The sequence below is a fragment of the Panthera pardus genome, unplaced genomic scaffold, assembly GCF_024362965.1.
Source record: "Panthera pardus isolate Hobbes unplaced genomic scaffold, ASM2436296v1 HiC_scaffold_24, whole genome shotgun sequence".
Classification (NCBI taxonomy): Eukaryota; Metazoa; Chordata; class Mammalia; order Carnivora; family Felidae; genus Panthera; species Panthera pardus.
This window is the reverse complement of record NW_026526810.1, coordinates 65,810,996-65,832,662: the sequence shown is the minus strand read 5'-3', so window position 1 is coordinate 65,832,662 and position 21,667 is coordinate 65,810,996. Positions and strand designations below refer to the sequence as shown.

Sequence of the window (21,667 nt, the reverse complement as noted above, 5' to 3'; positions counted from 1 at the left end):
AGTGTCTCCCTCTTCTCTTGTAGGATGGAGCTGTGCTTCCCCTGAGATTCATTACCATCCGTGGTAATAGGGACCCGAGGAGGTCCCTTACCTCTAACTTTCTTCAACTTTGAGATTGAGAGTTTCCTTTGTTCTGGCTGAGAAACTCAAAACTCCTAATGAAGTTTAATGATAACAAAGAGGTGCAATAATTAAAACACTCAACAAATATTTGTTGAGTGCTTATTGTGTGGCAAGTACTGGTCTACACACCAGCGATGTATAGGCAGAGTCTTGTGGGGACCAAAGACATTAAGCCATCACACTAATAAGTAATTGCTATTGTGACTAGTGTTCTGAAGAAGAGCTCATAAGATAGCCTGAGCTAGGCTGAAGGACAAGGGAAGTTGTTCCTGATGAAGTTCTATAAAGCTGAGACCTGTAGGATGAGTTGGCATGTGGGGGATGAAACACTTTAATTAATTAGTTAATCCTTCATTCAACACATATTGAGCACCTACTATGTGTCAGGCTCTGTGCTGTGCACTGAGGATGACTATGAGTGGTGAATGAAACACACATGCTCCAGTCCCCATGGAATTTCCTCTCCATTGGGAGAATCTTGGTAAGAGGGCCTTGGGACTGTCCCCATCTTAGACATTGACCCAGTCAAGTGAAAACTACTCTGTGATCCCACCTTCTTTCTTTGGTCACCAAACTACTGCGTAGAGTGGGTAAAACCGGCTGAGATAAATTGACTGCAGTAAGTAGTATGATTTTAGGAGCCAATGATGTGTTCGAAAAGCCAAATGAGTGACTGGCTTTCAGTTATCTGTTTCAAATGACTGAATGAAGTTAATTTGATTAGGGTTTCTCTCTCTGGGAATCTGGCTATTCTTGATGTGGTAAGATGACTAGGGTTGGCGACCCACTCTCTAACACCTCATTATGTCCTATAAACTGCTTTTGTAGTCACCTTACTTCTGGTAGGAGTTATGACTACACCAGTGACCGATAACAAGGAGGCCCCGGTAGTTGGACAGGCGAGGGTAAAGAGTGAACATGGCCTACCCTGGTTATACCTGCTGGGATATGCTTATAGGAATTTTATTCCTTCTCTACTCAGACCAGAAAGGGCCTGGATTTCTGAGTCCTGTAGCTTTTGAATGGTGATCATCCATCAGTGGGCACCTGCGAGGCATGGTGAGAAATTAAAACATTGACTCCCCTATGTGATAAAGATTCTCCCTTTTCTTCACTGGATCTTGAGAGGGCAGGGGAGAATATAAAAACTTGCCCAAGGTTTTATCCTTACTTTGTGCATCTTTGTTTCTGTGTAAAGGGCCTGCCATCTGAAAGAAAAACAACCTGATTTATTCTCCTCCAAACTGGAAAACTAGTCTTTTTCTCACACTAAAATTCAGAGGAGGAACATATGTAAATATGTACCAACAAGACAGTAGAAGGGCTATGAAGGCATAGAGGTGGGTTTTTGAGGAAAGAAAGAGGAGTGAGACCTGTCTTAGATGGATGTCCAGGAAAGGCAAGCCTAAGAAAGTATGAGTGCAGCCCACACTGGAAGGCAGAGCTTGGAGTTATCCAGGTGACTGGCTGGGACATTTCCAGGCAAAGACAAGATGGTATTTCAAGACCATGATTTGGCAAAGGGGTGGTGTTTTTGAAGCACAGAAAGAAGGCCAGTGAGTCACGAAGACAATGATGGTGATTTGAGATTTGGCTGGAGAGTTGTGCTGGGTTCCAGATTTGCAGAGCCTTGAGAGCCTCATGTGGTAAGGAGGATGGTGCATTCCAAGTGCAACTGGAAGCTATTGGAAGGTTTTCAGCAGAGAAGGGACACGATCTTGTTTATGTTTTAAAAAGACATCATTCTGGGCGCCTGGGTGGCTCAGTCGGTTAAGCGGCCTCAGGTCATGATCTCACGGTTTGTGAGTTCGAGCCCCGCATCGGGCTCTGGGCTGACAGCTCAGAGCCTGGAGCCTGCTTCATATTCTGTGTCTCCCTCTCTCTGACCCTCCCCCGTTCATGCTCTGTCTCTCTCTGTCTCGAAAATAAATAAACGTTAAAAAATAAAAAAAAAATTTAAAAAGGCATCATTCAGGATGCCTGGGTGGCTCAGTCGGTTAAGCGTCGGACTTTGGCTCGGGTCATGAACTCGAGGTTCAGGGGTTGGAGCCCCGTGTCGGGCTCTGCGCTGACAGCTTAGAGCCTGGAGCCTGTTTCTGATTCTGTGTGTGTGTCTCTCTCTGCCCCTCTCCTGCTTGTGCTCTGTCTCTCTCTGTCTTTCATTACTAAATAAACATTAAAAAAAAGTTTAAAAAGGCATCACTCTGGCAGATAGTAGGAAGAAGAAATTGGAACAGGCAAGAGGAACAGGAAAGTGGATCAGGGGATTTATTGCAGGGTGTGTGGGGAAAATCACATAGGAAAATTGTCATCACTTTTGATGAAGAGTCAATAGAGTAGGAGAAAAAATAGGGGCAGGCAAATGTGGATTGAGGGTATGAGAAAAGGAAGTGTGGCCAGGGTATAAAACCTTGGAAATGACCAGGCCTGGCGAGACAGGCAGAGGCAGAGCACAGAAAGGGGATCCTTGAGGAAGGGAGTGGTTGGTGGTTCGAATCGACTGCAGCCAGTAGATATCTGGGAAGTCTGTCTGCAGGTGGCAAACATTTTTGGCTAGCTGGTAGTTGAGGAGTGTGACTATAGTTCCTGGAGAGGTTGGGGAACAGACTGGCAGAAACTAAGTAGAAAAACACGTCCTCAATGGATGGAAGAATAGGCATGTTCTCAGGATCAGGATTGAGGCACTGAATAGAAGGCCAGGATCCAATTCCCAGGACTGGGCACAAGAGCCTTTGTTTCAGAAACAGGGCAAAAGTTTAGTCACTATAAAAGGAGCACCAGGGTGAATGTGGACTACCAGGAAGTGAGGCTGAGGCTGTGTCCCACAGAGCTGGCCTGAATCTTTCCCAAATCTCCCTGCCTGCAGCCAGGATTGTCCCAGAACTTGGAGGGAAGGGTCAAATGAGGAAAGGACAGGTTTTGTCAAGAGGGAACCACCACTGAGACCACTTAAGAGTTGTCACACTGGGATTCTGCCATCTACATTTTTCCTGCCTTGTCTTCTTTTAGCCATTGCTTTGTTACCTTAAATTCATTGAACACCCACCTTGTGTTAGGTGCCATGGGGAACCCAACAATGAAGATGACATGGTCCCTGCTCTATAGGATCCTACGATGGAGTATTCTGTCTAGGTGATTATTATACAGGTGGATTGCATTGTAGCCTCTTGGAGATTCCATAGAGATTATGTTTGCTCCTAGCTACCAGAATAGCGACAGAAGTAATGCGGTCTCTGTGTTGTTAGAGAAGTTTGTGATATTCAGTGGGACATCAGATAGCATATTTACTTGGTGTCAAAGATTGGTCTTACATACTTCTTGTGATAGGCAGCCTCTGAGATGGCCCCAGTGTCTGCACCCTATCGTATTCATGTCCCTGTGTAATCCTCTCCCCTTGTGTGTGGCTGGAACTGGTGACCAGCTCCTAATGAATAGAACACAGGAAAAGAGATAAGATGTCACTTCTGAGAATGTTCCAAAGATTCTGTGGTTTCCATCTTCTATGCCCTCTCTTGGTCTCTTGATTGTTCTGAGGGCAGCCAGCTGCCTTGTTTTGAACTGCCTTGCGGAGAAGCCCCTGTGTCAAGGAATTGATGTCTCTAGACAACAGCCAGCAAGGACTTGAGGCCTGTCAGCAGCCACATGAGGGGACTTGGAAACAGATCTTCTCCCAGATGGAGCCTTGAGATGGCTGTCATTTTAGCTTATGACTTGGTGATAGCCTTGTGAGAGATCCTGAGCCAGAGGCACCAGTTGAGTCATGTCCTGATTCCTACCTCAGAAACTGTGAGCTAATAAAGGCTTGTTGTTTTAAGGTGCTAAGTTTTTGGGTAGTATGTTACACAACAATGGATAATGAATACTGTTCTCTTCAGGATTCTAGCTTTTATTTTTGAGGTGTCATAGTGGGGTACTCAATGCACGATGAGCTGAGTACAGATATCCTACTTCCTGTGCCTTTGGTCTTAAGCTCTCTGCTGATGATAGCTACTTTGAACTTTCTTTATACTCTAAATCTTGAGCTTAGTTTACTCATTAATGATTATCATATAAAGTCTTAGAGAGTAGTATTTGTTACTCTGGATTTGAATATAGAAATTTCATCGTCCAAGTGGTTAGTGACGGGCTTACAAATACTAACATCACAATTTCTTCTCAGCTCTATGACAATTCTGCTTTTTGGATAGCTTTTGTGCTATAAACTAAACAATGAGAATGAGAAATAGACAAGTAGACAATTCCATTGCCACCGGAAACTGTTACGAAGAGTTCCTTGTCTCATGGGGTGCCTGGGTGGCTTGGTCGGCTGAGTGCCCAACTTCAGCTCAGATCATGATCTCACAGTTTGTTAGTTGGTTAGTTCATGAGTTCGAGCCCCGCCTGCTTCAGATCTTGTGTCCCCTTCTGTCTCTGCCCCTCCCCGACTGGTGCTCTCTATTTCAAAAAACCGACCAACCAACCAACAATCTAACATTAAAAAAAAAAAAAAAAAAAAGAGTTCCTTGTCCTAGTCAACGTGCTTATCCCAAGTTTGCTGTGTCCACAATACAGTTGCCTAAGACAGGACCAACTCTGAACCTCCTAAGCCAGCTTTTCTCCTTACTGCTTTGTTTCTGTGATAACATCTTTTGGATTACCTAGACTCAATATCCGGGGCTCTCCTTTAATTCTGTTTTTTCCTGTGATCGTTTTTCCTCTTTAGTACCCAAGCCCTAGCAGGTTCTGCCTGTGCAACATCTCTTACATATTTTTTCTTGTTGCATTGCCATGTATACTACTCAAGTTACCTCTTGTTTGAAGTATTTCTGTTATCTTTTTAACTTTTTATTAAATTTCAAACATATACAAAAGTAGAGAGGTTATATAATGAATCTCCATATAATCATTACCTAACTTTGACAATAACTAAGTCATGTCCATTCTTGTTTCACCTACACACCCCCCCAGTTTCCCCTTTCCCATATTATTGTGAAACAAATCCCAGACATCATGTCATTTCATCTGTACGTTTCAGTAAATATTAAAGCCATAGTACTCTTTAAAATGTAAATATAACACCATTACTACTTTTTAATTTTTTTTTGGCTTCAGGAGTAGAATTTAGTGATTCATCACTTATGTGTAACAATGAGTGCTCACCATAACAACTGCCCTCCTTAATACCCATCAGCCATTTACCCCAATCCTCCGCTCACCTCCCTCCATCAACCTTCAGTTTGTTCTCTTTTGTTAAGAGTGTCCTATGGTTTGTTTTCCTCTCTTTCTCTTTTTTTTTTTTACCTTCCCACATGTTCATCTGTTTTTTTTTCCTTTAAATTCCATATATGACTGAAATCATATGGTATCTGTCTTTCTCTGACTGACTTACATGGCTTAGCATAATATACTCCAGCTCCATTATTAGTTTTAAAAATGAAAAATATGTCAATCATCAAAAGGATTATTATTTTAATTTGAATTGTCCTGACTATTACTATGGTTGACCATCTTGCCTTATTTATTGGCTCTTTGGGTTTGCTTTTCTGTGAAGTATCTATGCATATCCTTTGCTCTTTATCTATTGGGTGGTTTGTCTTTGTATATTATGAATAATAACCCCCTATTAGTAATATGCATTTTCCATCTACCCCCCCTTCCTACATACCCATTCAAACAATTCTTTCTACAGTTCTCTTTCCCTTGACTGGTGGATGGGATTCAGGGTATGTATGATGAATTTTCTGGCCACTCATATTATTTTAGAAGTTCTCCATTCGCTATAAGTCCAAAGAATTGGGTTATTACGTTGCCCAATTCTATGTAATTGTTAAAATTCTGAACATCACTGAAAGTGAAAAGGTATTCCTTGCTCCACTTAAGGCCTCTTTCAGGTGGGAAATCTTCAGAGGGAAAAGGTGTGTGCTGTTGGCTTCATCTGCCTTAACTCTGTATGCCCACCTCCCCCTTGCCTGTGTTTTCCACCCCTGCCCTCTTCCAGGGATATGGGACAGGGGGGTGGTGGCAAGTAGGGGATGGAGAACCTAGAGGAAACGGAAGGTGATACGGACAAAGACAGTAGTGGTGGTGGTGGTTAGAAGTGGTGGGGTGCTGTGTATATTTTGAAGGCATAATCTACAGAATTTGCCAATGGATTGGCTGTCTGATATAAGAGAAAGAGGGAGAGTCAAAGATAAAATAGTTTTGCTCGATCTGGAATCTCTAGTTTTCTTACCGTGGTAGAATACATGGAACATAAAACTGACCATTTTGACCATTTTAAAGTGTATGGCTCAGCGGCATTCACAGTGCTGTGCAATCATCAGCACTACCCCTCTCCAGACCCTTTTCATCATCTGAAACCAAAACTCTGCATCCATTAAACAATATGTCATTCCCACCCCCACCTCTAGCCCCTGGTTCCCACCAGTCTACTTTCTGTCTCCATGATTCTGACTACTCTAGATACCTCACATAAATGGCATCATCCAATATTTGTACTTTTGTGTCTGGCTTCTTTCACTTAGCAGAATGTCTTCAAGATTCATCCATTTTGCAGCATGTGTCACAATTTCCTTCCTGTGCAAGGCAGAATAATACCCCATTGTATGTTTATAGCACATTTTGTTGATCCTTTTCTTCATCAGCAGACATTTGAGTTGTCCCCATATTTGTGGTTAGTGTGAATAATGCTGCTATAAACGTGAATGTACAAATATCTCTTTGAGTCCCTGCTTTTGGTCCTTTTAGGTATATACCCAGGCTGGATTGTATAGTAAATCTATGTTTATTTTTGAGAAAGTGCCCTAGAGTTTTCCACAGTGGCTGCACCATTTTCCGTTCCCACCAGCAATGCACAAGAGACAGGAAGACTGAGGCTCAGAGAAGTAACCAAGCAGTAGGTAGAAGAGCTGTTATCAATAGGAATGAGGAATTTCTATCAATTTTAATTTAAAAAAGCATAAGAAGTTTGTGTACAAAATAATAAGCAATTGGGCTTAGTCCTCTGTTGAGTTCTTGCTGATGTATTACTGTGAGAGGAGCACAAGTGTGAAATGAGGGCGGTGCTAACAGAGAACTGTTAGCACCCTCTCCTCTGAGGGTGTTGGAGCAACAGACCCCAAAGAACCAGTTAGGGTGCAAGTACTTTTTGAGTATTTATATGGTCAATGACAATGGGTTGGTGCTTGAGGCTTGTGGTGAATTACAGAGCTGGGACCTGCTCCCAAAGAGCTCTTTGTATTCTGTTGGGAAGCCAGGCAGACACAGATGGAATGAAGAGAATAATTCAAATCTGATAATTAATAAAAATGCTTTGGGGATCTAGAGAGCTTATGAGTTTATGCTGAGTTGCATAGTGACTGGCACCCCAGAAACATGGCAGCAGAGAATTTTCTAAGTGGGAAGGTCTCCATTTCTGGCAGGGGCCTGAATCGTGTTAGCCTTCCTGGGAATATTAGTTTCAGCCTCTTAATTCCACAGGTTTATAAGAAGAGCTTGTTTACCTGCTCCTTAAACACCTGCTTCACCTGCTTGTTCCGCAGGGTGTAGATGAAGGGATTGAGCATCGGGGTCACCACGGTGTTGAGCAAGGCCACCACCTTGTTCCTGTCCTCCCCCTCATTTCCCTTGCCTGACCGGATGTACATGAAGATGCAGCTGCCATAGAAGAGAGACACAACAATGATGTGGGAGGAGCAGGTTGAGAAGGCTTTCTGCCTCTCCTTGGCCGAGGGGATGCGCAGGATGGTGTGGAGGATGTGGCCGTAGCAGGTGGCCGTCACGGACAGAGTGCCCAGCAAACTGAGGTTGGCCGCAATAAAACCCAGAAGCTCTATCAGACTCGTGTCTGCACATATGAGTTCCAGGAGTGGAAAGTTGTCACAAAAGAAATGGTTAATGACATTGGGGCCACAAAATGGCTGCTGAAGTATGATGGAACTTGGAAAGACAATGAGAAGGAATCCTGCCATCCATGAACAAAGAACCAGCTGTATACAGACCCTTTTGCTCATGATGGTTGCATAACGTAAGGGGTTACATATGGCCACATACCTGTCAAAGGACATCACTGCCAGTAGGAAGAACTCTGTGGTGCCCAGGAAGAAATAGAGGAAACTTTGTAGGAAACAGCCTGGGAGAGAGATGGTCTTGTATCCAGTCAGGATGTTGGTCAGCATCTTGGGGAAGATGACCGAGGTGAACCAGATCTCCAGGACAGCAAAGTTGCGGAGGAAGTAGTACATGGGGGTGTGGAGGCGCCTGTCCACGAGGGTGATGCCCACGATGAGAAGATTCCCCAGCAGAGTGAGGAGGTAGGTCAGGAGCAGCCCCAGGAAGATGAGCATCTGCAACTCACAGGCATCTGAGAGTCCCAGCAGGACAAACTCGGTGACAGTGGTGTGGTTCCTCATGGCTCCTCTGAACTCTGCTTGAGGGTGGCCAATCAGAGGTGTGCAGCATCAGGAGGAGGGATGTTCTGGTGACCCAAGGACACTTGGAACTGAAAGGAAAGAGGGATTCAGAGCTGAAGGAGTCCTTTAATTCTTTGATCTCTGAGTCCCTTTGTCTCCCTCCTCAGGCTGGTTGTCCAGATCTCATGGAGTTAGCATCAAGTCACACATACTTTGACCTAACGTAAATCAATTTTGGGGGAGTCCTTGGGAAAAGTTTTCCCATTTCTCTGTTTCTATTGGGAAACTCCGTATTAAACTCCTTTCATTCTTTTCTCATATTCATCCCACCGCTACAGGGGGTCTCTCAAGTGTATTAAGATTTATGCCACTGCAAATCCTGTACCCGATGTATCACAGACCTTGATAGAAAGCATTGTTTGTTACCCTATAGCTTGTTACAGAAGGCATTTAAGTTAGAGATGGTGGTTGCACCTGAGCTCCATCATTCACCAACAAGTCTGGGACCGTTATCTACCTAACCAAAACTGTTTCCTTGGTGGGAACAGTAAGAGCACATTTGTAAAAAGTTCTCCCACAACTTAAATAAATAATGCATTTCCAATACTTAGCACAAGGCTAGCCACAGAGCAAGCACTCACATAATGTTAGGTATGTTCATTTCCTCCTTTGTGACTGAAACTCTAGTGGGACGATAATAAGAGGAAATCAGAGTAAATTGGAGAAAGGATACCGTGACTTGGGCAATATGTACTGAAACAAACTGTTTAAAAAATACAAAGATATTATCAGCTCATTATGGAAAGCTTAGGAACCATAGAAAATCCATAGGAAACGGAGCAAAAATTTCACATGTAGCCCCATAGAGACATTTTAATTCAGATTTTGATTTACTTCTATTGTATTTTTTCCATTCTTAGTGTTTAATAACAGTGTTTATTGCTTTACATACCATGCTCATAGATTATGTATTTTGTACCTCTTTCCTTCTGACATATTAGTGTCACGTTATTATAAACATTTTGTTAAGCTATTATTTGGCTGATACTTTTCAAGGGATGCATGTGCTATGAAACTGATACATAGTGTGGGAGAGAGCATATATTCGCAGATGAGGCATCACGCTTAATTTTTTGGGATAATATCCTAATAATGATAACAAAGAATCATAACAATTAACAGTGATATTCAAGATTGTTCATCAGTCAATTTCAAATTTGGAGAGTATATATCTTTGTTTTAAGTGATTGTCACTTCTCTGTTTTACATTACTTCATATTGTCCTTAGAGATCTGGATACAGAACTACACAAGCTTGTCATTGGTTGTTCTTCATAGAAATGACAGGTTGAGGCGAGCCTCTGTAGGGAGGAGGTGACTCCATCCAAGACAGGAGCAGGACCCAATGTGATCAGATTGCATCAGAAAAGTGATAACATACGACATTATAGCTATGTGACATATGTATTTTCATGGAGAAGGACTGGATGAGAACCTGGGAAAAGGAACATGATTGCCAATCAGGATGGGAGGATCGTGGGTGATTTTTTCTTTCCTCTTTTAATTATTGTAATGTTTGCTTATGAAATAATAAGTTCAAACTTATAAGAGGAACCAGCACAGTCAGCCCATTTGTATTAAGAGTTGAGCAGAACGTTTCAGGAGAGACAAAGGGGAAACCAGTGGCTGTCCATGAAAATGGTAAACAAAAGCTTTAGAGATTCTGGGACTCATGAGCTGGACCTGGGTCAGGATAGTGAGAATGATGAAAAGAATCAAAGAGGTCAGCTGGGCGGTAGCCTGCCTGTGGCACCTGTAAACACATGACAGGTTTCTGGGCAGGGTGTCCAGAGCAGTCGGATTCCCCTTCCCCTATTCCAAAAATTGCACCCATGCAGGTTACCTCACTAGCTGCCAGGTGAGGTGTTCTATTGTCTTCAAGGCAGTTGTGATGATGGAGACTCCTGGTTTTCAGAGGAAGCTCCTGGCTCTGCAATGTTGCCCAAGGACTATGTTTCTTGGGGGATCCACCAGGGATTCAAAATGAAGGAAGCTCCAGAGCTGTAACATGGTCGGAAGGTCATGGACATAGGTGGGCCCTGTCCTCCTTGTACCGCACGTGACCCAAACCTCCATGTTTTCCAACAACCAGTCTTCCTTAAGAAATGGTCCGTGACTCCTTGGTCACCAACATCCCCAGATAGCTCATCTCTGGGTGTTCCCCAGAACTTCTGGAGTCACCAGTTTTTCAGGAAGTTTCTGTTGCTTCTGCCCCATCATAGCATCTCTGCTGGACCACTTTCCTGGGGAAATGGATGTAGAAACATAAGCAATTATTCACCCATCTCTCCTAAACTAAGGCAGAGACAGACATCAATGTTGAGACTCATATGACTCATTTTCAGTTGGGTTTAAGAGGCTTCTAGGCAGAATGGTACATGCCCTTCCAGGGGCATGGTGCCCATAGAGGATTCTGGGGTAACCTATTAGTGGCAGACTCCTTGTCTCTGTGGAGCTGGCATCGGGCCTGGGCTGCCTGAGGTTCTTCTGTTTGGTCTCCATGGAACTCAGAGATATACAGGGTACACAGCTCAAACTTAGCCGGTCTAGAGTGTCTCCCTCTTCTCTTGTAGGATGGAGCTGTGCTTCCCCTGAGATTCATTACCATCCGTGGTAATAGGGACCCGAGGAGGTCCCTTACCTCTAACTTTCTTCAACTTTGAGATTGAGAGTTTCCTTTGTTCTGGCTGAGAAACTCAAAACTCCTAATGAAGTTTAATGATAACAAAGAGGTGCAATAATTAAAACACTCAACAAATATTTGTTGAGTGCTTATTGTGTGGCAAGTACTGGTCTACACACCAGCGATGTATAGGCAGAGTCTTGTGGGGACCAAAGACATTAAGCCATCACACTAATAATTACTATTGTGACTAGTGTTCTGAAGGAGAACTCATAGGATAGAATAGAATAGGTAGGATAGAATTTAGTGATTCATCACTTACATCTAACACCCAGTGCTCATCCCAACATGTGCCCTCATTCATGCCCATCACCCATTTAGCCCATCCTCTCCCCCAACTCCCCTCCAGCAATCCTGTTTGCTTTCTATATTTAAGAGTCTCTCATGGTTTGCTTCCCTTTCTGTTTTTATCTTATTTCCTCCCCCCTCCCTTCCTGTATGTTCATGTTTTGTTTCTTATCTGTTTGCTTGCTGGGTTTTTTGTTCAAAAAATTTTTTAAGTTTATTTATTTATTTACTTACTTATTTATTTATTTATTGTGTGTGTTTGTGTGTGTGTGTGTGTGAGGGAGAGAGAGAGAGAGAGAGAGAGAGTGAGAGAGAGAGATAGCGTGCACTCGCACACATGAGCGAGGAAGGAGCAGAAAGAGGTGAGAGAATCCTAAGCAGGCACCAATCAGGGTTCAATCTCACGAACTGTGAGATTATGACCTGAACCTAAATCAAGAGTCAAACTCTTAACTGACTGAGCCCCCAGGCACCCCCAACTGTTTGTTTCCTAAATTCCACATATGCATGAAATCATGTATTTGTCTTTCTCTGACTGACTTATTTTGCTTAACATAATACACTCTAGTCCATCATGCAATGGACTTTCGGGCTCTTTCCATAATTTGGCTATTTGAGATAGTGCTGCTACAAACATTGGGGTACATGTGCCCCTTCGAATCACCACTCCTGTGTCCTTTGGATAATTTCCTAGTAGTGCAATTTCTGGGTCATAGGGTAGTTCTCTTTTTTATTTTTTGAGGAGCCTCCATACTGTTTTCCTCAGTGGCTGCACCAGTTTGCAATCCTACCAACAGAGCTAAAGCGTTCCCCTTTGCATCCTTGCCAACATCTGTTGTTTCATGAGTTAATTTGATCCATTCTGACAGGGATGAGGTAGTATCTCACTGTGGTTTTGATTTGTATTTCCCTGATGATGTGATGTTGAGTATCTTTTCATGTGTCTGTTAGGAATCCGGATGTCTTCTTTGGAAAAGTGTCTATTCATGTCTTCTGCCCCTTTCTTCACTGGATTATTTGTTTTTTGGGTTTTGAGTTTGATAAGTTCTTTATAGATTTTGGATACTAACCCTTTATCCAAAATGTCGTTTGCAAAGATCTTCTTCCATTGCGTTGGGTGACTTTTAGTTTTGTGGGTTGTTTCCTTCGCTGTGCAGAAGGTTTTTATCTTGATGAATTCTCAGTAGTTCATGCTTGCTTTTGTTTCACTTGCCTCCAGAGAAATGTCTCGTAAGAAGTTGCAGTGGCCGAAGCCAAAGAGGTTGCTACTTGTTTTCTTCTCTAGGATTTTGATGGTTTCCTGTCTTACATTTAGGTCTTTCATCCATTTCAAATTTATTTTTGTGTATTTTTTCAATTCATGAGCATGGAATGTTTTTCCATTTGTGTCTTCTCCAGATCTTTCAGAAGCTTTCTATAGTTTTCAGCATACAGATCTTTTACCTCTTTCGTTAGGTTTATTCCAAGGTATCTTATGGTTTTTGATGCAAGTGTAAATGGGATCGATTCCTGGATTTCTCTTTGTGCTGCTTCATATTGGTGTATAGAAATGTAACCGATTTCTGTATGTTGGTTTTATATCCTGCGACTTAGCTGAATTCATGGGTCAGTTCTAGCAGACTTTTGGTGGAGTCTTTTGGATTTTCCACATAGATTATCATGTAGTCTGCGAAGAGTGAAAGTTTGACTTCTTCCTTGCATATTTGTATGCCTTTTATTTCTTTTTGTTGTCTGATTGCTGAGGCTAGGACTTCCAACACTATACTGAACAACAGTGGTGAGAGTGGACATCCCTGTCGTGTTCCTGATCTTAGGGGGAAAGTGCTCAGGTTTTCCCTGTTGACAGCTGTGGGTCTTTCATATATGGCCTTTTATAAAATTAAGTAATTAATTAATAATGTTTATATTTTTGAGAGAGAGACAGAGACAGAGGGTGAGCGGGGAGGGGCAGAGAGAGAAGGAGACACAAAATCTGAAGCAAGCTCCAGGCTCAGCCATTAGCACAGAGCCCGATGGGGACTCAAAGTCGTGAACTGTGAGATCATGACCTGAGCTGAAGTCTGACACTTAACCGACTGAGGCACCCAGGTGCCCCTCGTATATGGCCTTTATGATGGTGAGGTATGTTCCTTCTATCCCTACTTTCTTGAGGGTTTTTATTTAAAAAAAGATGATGTATTTTGTCAAATGCTTTTCTGCATCTATTGAGAAGATCATGTGGTTCTTATTCTCTCTTTTATTAATGTGGTGTATCACGTTGATTTGTGGATATTGAACCACCCTGTAGCCCAGGAATAAATCCCACTTGACCTGGTGAATAATTCTTTTAATATAGTGTTGGATTCAATTTGCTAGTATCTTATTGAGAATTTTTGAGAAATTTTGCATCAGGGAAATTGGCTTATAATTATCCTTTTTAGTGGGGTCTTTGTCTGGTTTTGGCCTCAAGGTAATGCTGACTTCACAGAATGAGTTTGGAAGCTTCCTTCCATTTCTATTTTTTGGAAAATCTTCAAAAGAATAGGTACTAATATTTCTTTAAATGTTTGGAAGAACTCACCTGGGAAGGCATCCGGCTTCCATGTATGTCTATAGCACATTTTGTTGATCCATTCATTCATCAACAGACATTTGAGTTGTCCCCATACTTTGGTTATTGTGAGTAATGCTGCTATAAACGTGGATGTACAAGTATCTGTTTGAGTCCCTGCTTTCAGTCCTTTTGAGTATATACCCAGAAGTGGAATGGCTGGATTGTATAGTAAATCTATGTTTATTTTTCAGGAAGTGCCCTAGTGTTTTCCACAGTGGCTGCACCATTTTCCATTCCCACCAGCAATGCACAAGAGCTCTAATTTGTTCACATTGTTGCCAACGCTTGGTATTCTTTGTTTTTCACATTTAAAAAATACTAGCCAGGGATGCCTGCCTGGCTCAGTCAGTAGAGCATGTGACTCTTGATCTCAGGGTTGTGATTTCAAGCCCTAGTTTGGGTGTGGAGCCTACTTAAAAAAAATTAAAAATAAATAAACTAAATAAAAAATACCACCCATCTTAATGGGTATGAAGCAGTAAGTTCATTGTGAATTTGAGTACAAATTCACAATGTGAATTGTGAATTGCAATTCACACCTTGCACACCTTTTCATGTGTATTCAGCCATTTGTAGAATTGGGTTGCTTGTTTTTGTTATTGAGGACCTATTTTTTGAGTTTATAGAAGTATGTAATCCCATTTTCAATCCATTCTGTGGTAATTTGTCTAATTAATTTTTCTATTTCTTTTTAGATTTTTGATAATTTTCTTTTTCTAGGAAATCATCCATTTCCTTCTGTTTTACAAATTTGTTGTCAAAGAGTCACACATGATTTTTTCTTACACAGATCATTTCTACCCTGAATTATAGTTCTTGTGTGTTTCTATCTTCCTTGTTAGATTTCAAATCTTTCAAAGGCATAAAATAAATTTTATATCCCAGGCCACATAGTACATCCTTGAGCATGACCTTTGTGTAATCATTATTTTGGAACAAGTAAATACAGTAATTGATTTCATTACTTATGTTATATTTGTTTATTTGTTAATATAGCTTTATTTTTCCATCGCCAAAGTGGTGAACACTCTAGTATCAAATTTCAATGGGTCAAGTGGTATATTTCACTTTATATAATATTTAAGATAACATTTGGGATACGCAATTCATTATGGCATTTTGAGTAGAAATGCTTTTGTTGACAACTGGTATGAAATTCAGAAGGAAGAGACAGAAGGTAGGATGAGAAATGGAAGGAAAGAACTAACATTCATTGAGGCCTTACTGTGTGCCAATCACTGTTTGAGGCACTTTGCATAGAACATCTCCTCTGACATTCATCAGAATCCTTTGGAATGCACATTTTGTCCCCGTTTTACAGACGGGAAGACTGAGGCTCAGAGAAGTAACCAAGCAGTAGGTAGAAGAGCTGTTATCAATAGGAATGAGGAATTTCTATCAATTTTAATTTAAAAAAGCATAAGAAGTTTGTGTACAAAATAATAAGCAATTGGGCTTGTCCTCTGTTGAGTTCTTGCTGATGTATTACTGTGAGAGGAGCACAAGTGTGAAATGAGGGCGGTGTTAACAGAGAACTGTTAGCACCCTCTCCTCTGAGGGTGTTGGAGCAACAGACCCCAAAGAACCAGTTAGGGTGCAAGTACTTTTTGAGTATTTATATGGTCAATGACAATGGGTTGGTGCTTGAGGCTTGTGGTGAATTACAGAGCTGGGACCTGCTCCCAAAGAGCTCTTTGTATTCTGTTGGGAAGCCAGGCAGACACAGATGGAATGAAGAGAATAATTCAAATCTGAATTAATAAAAATGCTTTGGGGATCTAGAGAGCTTATGAGTTTATGCTGAGTTGCATAGTGACTGGCACCCCAGAAACATGGCAGCAGAGAATTTTCTAAGTGGGAAAGTCTCCATTTCTGGCAGGGGCCTGAATCGTGTTAGCCTTCCTGGGAATATTAGTTTCAGCCTCTTAATTCCACAGGTTTATAAGAAGAGCTTGTTTACCTGCTCCTTAAACACCTGCTTCACCTGCTTGTTCCGCAAGGTGTAGATGAAGGGATTGAGCATCGGGGTCACCACGGTGTTGAGCAAGGCCACCACCTTGTTCCTGTCCTCCCCCTCATTTCCCTTGCCTGACCGGATGTACATGAAGATGCAGCTGCCATAGAAGAGAGACACAACAATGATGTGGGAGGAGCAGGTTGAGAAGGCTTTCTGTCTCTCCTTGGCCGAGGGGATGCGCAGGATGGTGTGGAGGATGTGGCCGTAGCAGGTGGCCGTCACGGACAGAGTGCCCAGCAAACTGAAGTTGGCCACAATAAAACCCAGAAGTTCTATCAGACTCGTGTCTGCACATATGAGTTCCAGGAGTGGAAAGTTGTCACAAAAGAAATGGTTAATGACATTGGGGCCACAAAATGGCTGCTGAAAAGTGATGGAACTTGGAAAGACAATGAGAAGGAATCCTGCCATCCATGAACAAAGAACTGACTTCACACAGACCCTTTTGCTCATGATGGTTGCATAACGTAAGGGGTTACATATGGCCACATACCTGTCAAAGGACATCACTGCCAGTAGGAAGAACTCTGTGGTGCCCAGGGAGAAATAGAGGAAACTTTGTAGGAAACAGCCTGGGAGAGAGATGGTCTTGTATCCAGTCAGGATGTTGGTCAGCATCTTGGGGAAGATGACCGAGGTGAACCAGATCTCCAGGACAGCAAAGTTGCGGAGGAAGTAGTACATGGGGGTGTGGAGGCGCCTGTCCACGAGGGTGATGCCCACGATGAGGAGATTCCCCAGCAGAGTGAGGAGGTAGGTCAGGAGCAGCCCCAGGAAGATGAGCATCTGCAACTCACAGGCATCTGAGAGTCCCAGCAGGACAAACTCGGTGACAGTGGTGTGGTTCCTTATGGCTCCTCTGAATTCTGCTGAGGGTGGCCAATCAGAGGTGTGCAGCATCAGGAGGAGGGATGTTCTGGGGACCTCAGGAACTTTGTAACTGAAAGGAAAGGGGATGAGTGTTCCATTTTTGTGTGACAGATTCCTTTATTTCTTTGAAGGACGTATCTTTCCATCGCTCACTACTCAAGCTTGTTTTGTAAGGTCCCTGGGTTTCCCATCTCATGTTTGATCCCTGGCACGTCTGTGTGTTGGAGGAGAAAGTGGTGATTTTAAGGGTGGCCTAAGTAAAGCCCCAAAGCAAAAATTATCCTTGCTTACCTTTTGAACCAAACTTTTCTTCTCAGCACAGAATGAATCCTATTGCCCCTAACATTATAATCTATTTCCAATACTTTTTACTTTTATATTTATTCCAACCATAGGTCTTTTTCCATAAATAGTTCATATTTGAGGGCAGTAACCTCTTTTTGCTTAACTTAGCCATTCACTGCAACAATCCATATCCTCATAAACTGATTTAGAATGCATTGATGCTCTATTGTTTTTCAAGATTACCTGAAATTTGATACCTTTCATGAGTATTTGGATTACTAAAAAAAAGAGGAAATTTATGAGAGAAAAGCACAACTCTTACAAATCAAAAAAGAATAATTCAAGTAATATATGCATAAATAAAAATTCTTAAGAGGAAGTTTGGTATTCAAGATTTAATGATGTATCCAGGTTCTTCTCTTACATCTCCTTGTGGACTATAGATACAATAGACTCTTTGAGATTTCTTAATACTGTTTTATGCACCTGTGTGTCTGCACATGACATTCTTTCAGCTTGGAATTATCAGCCTTTCAAATATTATTTTTCCTTTAAGTCTCTCCTCAAAAATTGCTATCATTTTTATGAATGAATGAATCTTTCCTCTGTATCCCTAATAATTTTATTATATCTCATTTGATTTGTATTGAATTTTATATTTGTTTTTCATTTGTTGTTTACTGAGTCAAAAAATTTCTTGGGGCGCCTGGGTGGCTCAGTTGGTTAAGCATTCAACTCTTGATTTTGGCTCAATTCATGATCTCACAGTTTGTGAGTTTGAGCCCTGTGGGGGAGCCTGCTTGGGATTCTCTTTCTCCCTCTCTCTCTGTCCCACCCCTGCTCATGCTCTCTTTCTTTCTCTCTCTCTCTCTCAAAATAAATATAAAATAAACTTTAAAAATTTTCTTTTTAAATTTGTTTTTATACAGCACTTAGAATGAGTTTCTTGAAATAATCAGCTTCAATAAACATCTACTGAATGAGTGAGTAACATCTCAATTGTCTGAGAGATGGATGTGGTGGTGTTTGACAAAGAAGAGGTTGAGGGCTCATTTATGTCATACTTCCTAAGGGATACTTTGCAGAGTCATATGCCAAGTAGTCTTAAACTGGCCCATGTGAAGAGAATTTGCTTTTCCTCATGAGAGGGTGTATGTATGTCCCCACAAACATCCTCTAAAGGGACACTATCCATCTTTGATATGATCTGGATTTTGAGCTAGTAAATAGAGCTCTGGTTGGGTCTGCCCCAGTGCTTCCAGCAGCAAAACCCCCAAACCCCCAAACCCTTAAAAAGGTCTCTTTCTAAAAGTCAGCATCCCCAAGGGGTGCTTGGGTGGCCCAGTCAGTAGAGCATATGAGTCTTGATCTTGGTTATGTGAGTTCCAGCCCCATGTTGGGTGTAGAGATTACTTAAAAATAAAAATCTTAAGGGGCACCTGAGTGGCTCAGTTGGTTAAGCATCCCACTCTTGATTTTAGTTCAGGTAGTGATCTTGCAGTTCGTAAGTTTCAGCCCCACATCAGGCTCTACAAGGAGCCTGCTTGAAATTCTCTCTCTCTCTCTCTCTCTCTCTCTCTCTCTCTCTCAATAAACAAATAAATAAACATGAAAAAAAAGTAAGCATGCTTGGACATTTCCTTCCTTAAACATTATCAACTACTACCTTAATTATCCGGCAGAACTATAGCAAGAATTATTTGCTAGTCACTGGAAAATAAGATTGGGATCCATGTTAGGTACTTGTAATGAAGGAAATGCTAGGGAATACTAGTAGAGAGGATGAAATGGTAAACTGTATATATATATACTTTCTTTTTTTATGACTGTTTTTCAAGTAGGCTCCATGCCCAGAGTGGAGCCCAATGTGGGCCTTGAACTCATGATCCTGAGATCAAGACCTGAGCTGATATCAAGAGTCAAACACTTAACCAACTGAGCCACTCAGACACCCCAGGTTTTGTCTTCTTTTCAGCACAGGCTACACTATTCAGTCATGCTATAAACTACCATTATGGGTAACATTTGTTGACAGTTATTAACACAAAATAGTTGTTCAGCCTCTGAGGATATTCACCAGGGTTATTCCTAGGCTTAACATTGTTTAGATTCTCAGTCATTTGAAAAAGAAGTCTCTGAGGTTCAAAGGTAAGCCCAGGTAACCAAGAAACTTACCCATCTCTTTCTGGAGCAGAAGCAGGATGCAACATGAATGTGATACCCAGAAACAGCAACAGGAACAATAGAATGAGTGCTTTCTAGGTGAAGTCTCAGGGGAACACATTGGAAGAAAGATGAGAACAGAGACTAAGATGAGAAAGAGTTGGATGTGAGTGGAAGCTGAGGACAAAGCTCCAGCTTCATACTGAATCATAAACTTGGCACAAACCATGAAAACACCTTGTGACCAGCCCAAGGATATAGCACATAAACAGTGCTGCTGTTAATCTTTTGTTTCTTTTCCCACTTCAAACCAGAGGTCAACATCTGGAGGGGGGTTGGAGGGAGTCCATATATAATGAGAAGTGAGCCACTTCCTGAATCCTGGCCATTTCCCCTTTTATCCTACATGCTTGATGGCAGCCTGAGAGCCTGGACATGCCACCATCTACCTAGACCATTCACTGTTTGCTCTTTTTAAAAAATATTTTATTTTTAAGGAATCTCTATACTTAACATGGGGCTCAAACTCACAACTCTGAGATTAAGAGTCCTATGCTCTATAGACTGAGCCAGCCAAGTGCCCTGACCATTCACTGTTTTAAGGGTAGTTATACAGTGTCCAGGGGGAAAGTCTGTGGATGCCCTGGAGGTTTGTCCTGTTATGCTGGAATTGCATGGTCTTTGGGACAGTTCTGGTACACTTAGAAGGAGGGTGAGATCTCCTTCTAAGGAAAACCATTAGAAGTTTCACCCAGAATCAATACTGTCCAGAGCTTTGGATTTTCCAAGGGCCAGTCACAAACAGTACAAGGTGGGGCAGACAAAGTTCCTCAATGTGAGTGAGCAACTATATGAATAAACATTGGTTTGCCTACCTTTGACTTGGATGGTGGGGCTCAAATTACACCATGTGTGTATTTGATGTGCCAATATTATAAAGGAAGGTAAAAAAGTACCCGCAACAAGAGGGTTTGAGGAAGCCACTGCTGTTCTGCCATCCTCTGCAGCAATAAGGGGGAGATTACCCTGCAGGTTCAGGTTAGGTATCTAGTAGCCCTCTGGGGAAGTCCCAATCAGGCCATGCCAATTACACTACTCAGGGGATTGCAGAAGGTGCCTAGTTCGCATAGGTATTTCTTCAGGTTGCAATATTGTCTATGGGTCTAAATACAGATCTTGTGCTTTTAGTCTGAGATCTTCATCTCCCATGAATTTGTTCTCTAAGAGCACCTATCTTTTTCCAAAGCATTGAATGATCAACTTGAATGGTCAGCTGTCATTCCCTGGGTAGGAAAATAGTTTCCTTGAACTTTGTCATCTTTCAGGTAACAGGATCTGTTGAGAACAGAATGTTGAAATCTTCCATTTTCAGCAAGCTCATCCTGGGGGAAGCTTTGGAAAAATACAGTTGTCATTTGGTGGATTCCTCCTTCATTGTCTTCTTGGACTAAAGGTGATGATTTTGACAGGTTAATGACTCTTATTACATCCTCGCATTGGCCCAGTCTCTATGAGACGATATTTCTTCTGGGGACAATGCGGCTCTAGGGGAGAGTGGGTGAGTTATTCCTGGAACAAACACATCTCCTTGTGGAGCTGACATCAGAGTTGAAAGATTTGGATTGCATCTTTATTTTCCTAAGGGATCTACTCTTCTCCAAAGTTTGATGGGTCTTGGGATCCCCAGATAATTAGTATAATGAGCCTTGCTCAGCCTCTTCCCAACTCTCTTGGCTGTTACTTACCACAACTGTACAAACAAAAGTTTCTGTTGTTTGTTCAGATCTACAATAGCAGTTACTTTTAGTTAAAGTAATATATCTAATCATGCCTCTGAAATTGGGGGTTCCTGTCTAATATTAGGCAGTCCTATTGTTACAGGGATGCAAAGAACCAACAAAAGTAATACAGAAACTTGGTTAATCCTATCCTGACTCTTACATGATTGGGCTTGGGAGATGGTGAAAATGGGGTCCTGGGGTGAGGAGGAGGAGGGAAGGAACAATAAGGAAGGAAATGAAAAAGTTAGGATTAATTTTTTTCCCAACTTTATTGAGGTATAATTGACAAAATGTTATCTGTTTAAAGTTTACTGTGATGATTTGATATGCCATATAGTATGAAATGATTCCTACAATGGGGTTAATTAACATGTCCATCACTTCACAGAGTTACCATTTTGTGTGTGTGTGTGTG

The 21,667-nt window shown here is 41.9% G+C and overlaps 2 protein-coding genes across 2 annotated transcripts; both read right to left on the bottom strand.

The window, feature by feature from the left end:
- Positions 1 to 6,614: 6,614 nt before the first annotated feature.
- Positions 6,615 to 8,574, bottom strand: LOC109255808 (olfactory receptor 49). The gene is given in 2 exon segments (XM_053888711.1): positions 6,615 to 8,531; positions 8,533 to 8,574. Coding segments are annotated over 2 exon segments (978 nt in total). The 5' UTR covers positions 8,563 to 8,574; the 3' UTR covers positions 6,615 to 7,583.
- Positions 8,575 to 15,915: 7,341 nt separating this feature from the next.
- LOC109255658 (olfactory receptor 49-like) lies at positions 15,916 to 17,232 on the bottom strand. Its single transcript, XM_019430473.2, has one exon. It carries the CDS (start codon positions 17,051 to 17,053, stop codon positions 16,076 to 16,078), a length of 978 nt encoding a protein of 325 aa, XP_019286018.2. The 5' UTR covers positions 17,054 to 17,232; the 3' UTR covers positions 15,916 to 16,075.
- Positions 17,233 to 21,667: the final 4,435 nt, after the last annotated feature.

Coding starts and splice junctions, on each gene's coding strand:
- LOC109255658 (XM_019430473.2), bottom strand. CDS start 17,053: ATGCTGCACACCTCTGATTGGCCACCCTCAGCAGAATTCAGAGGAGCC.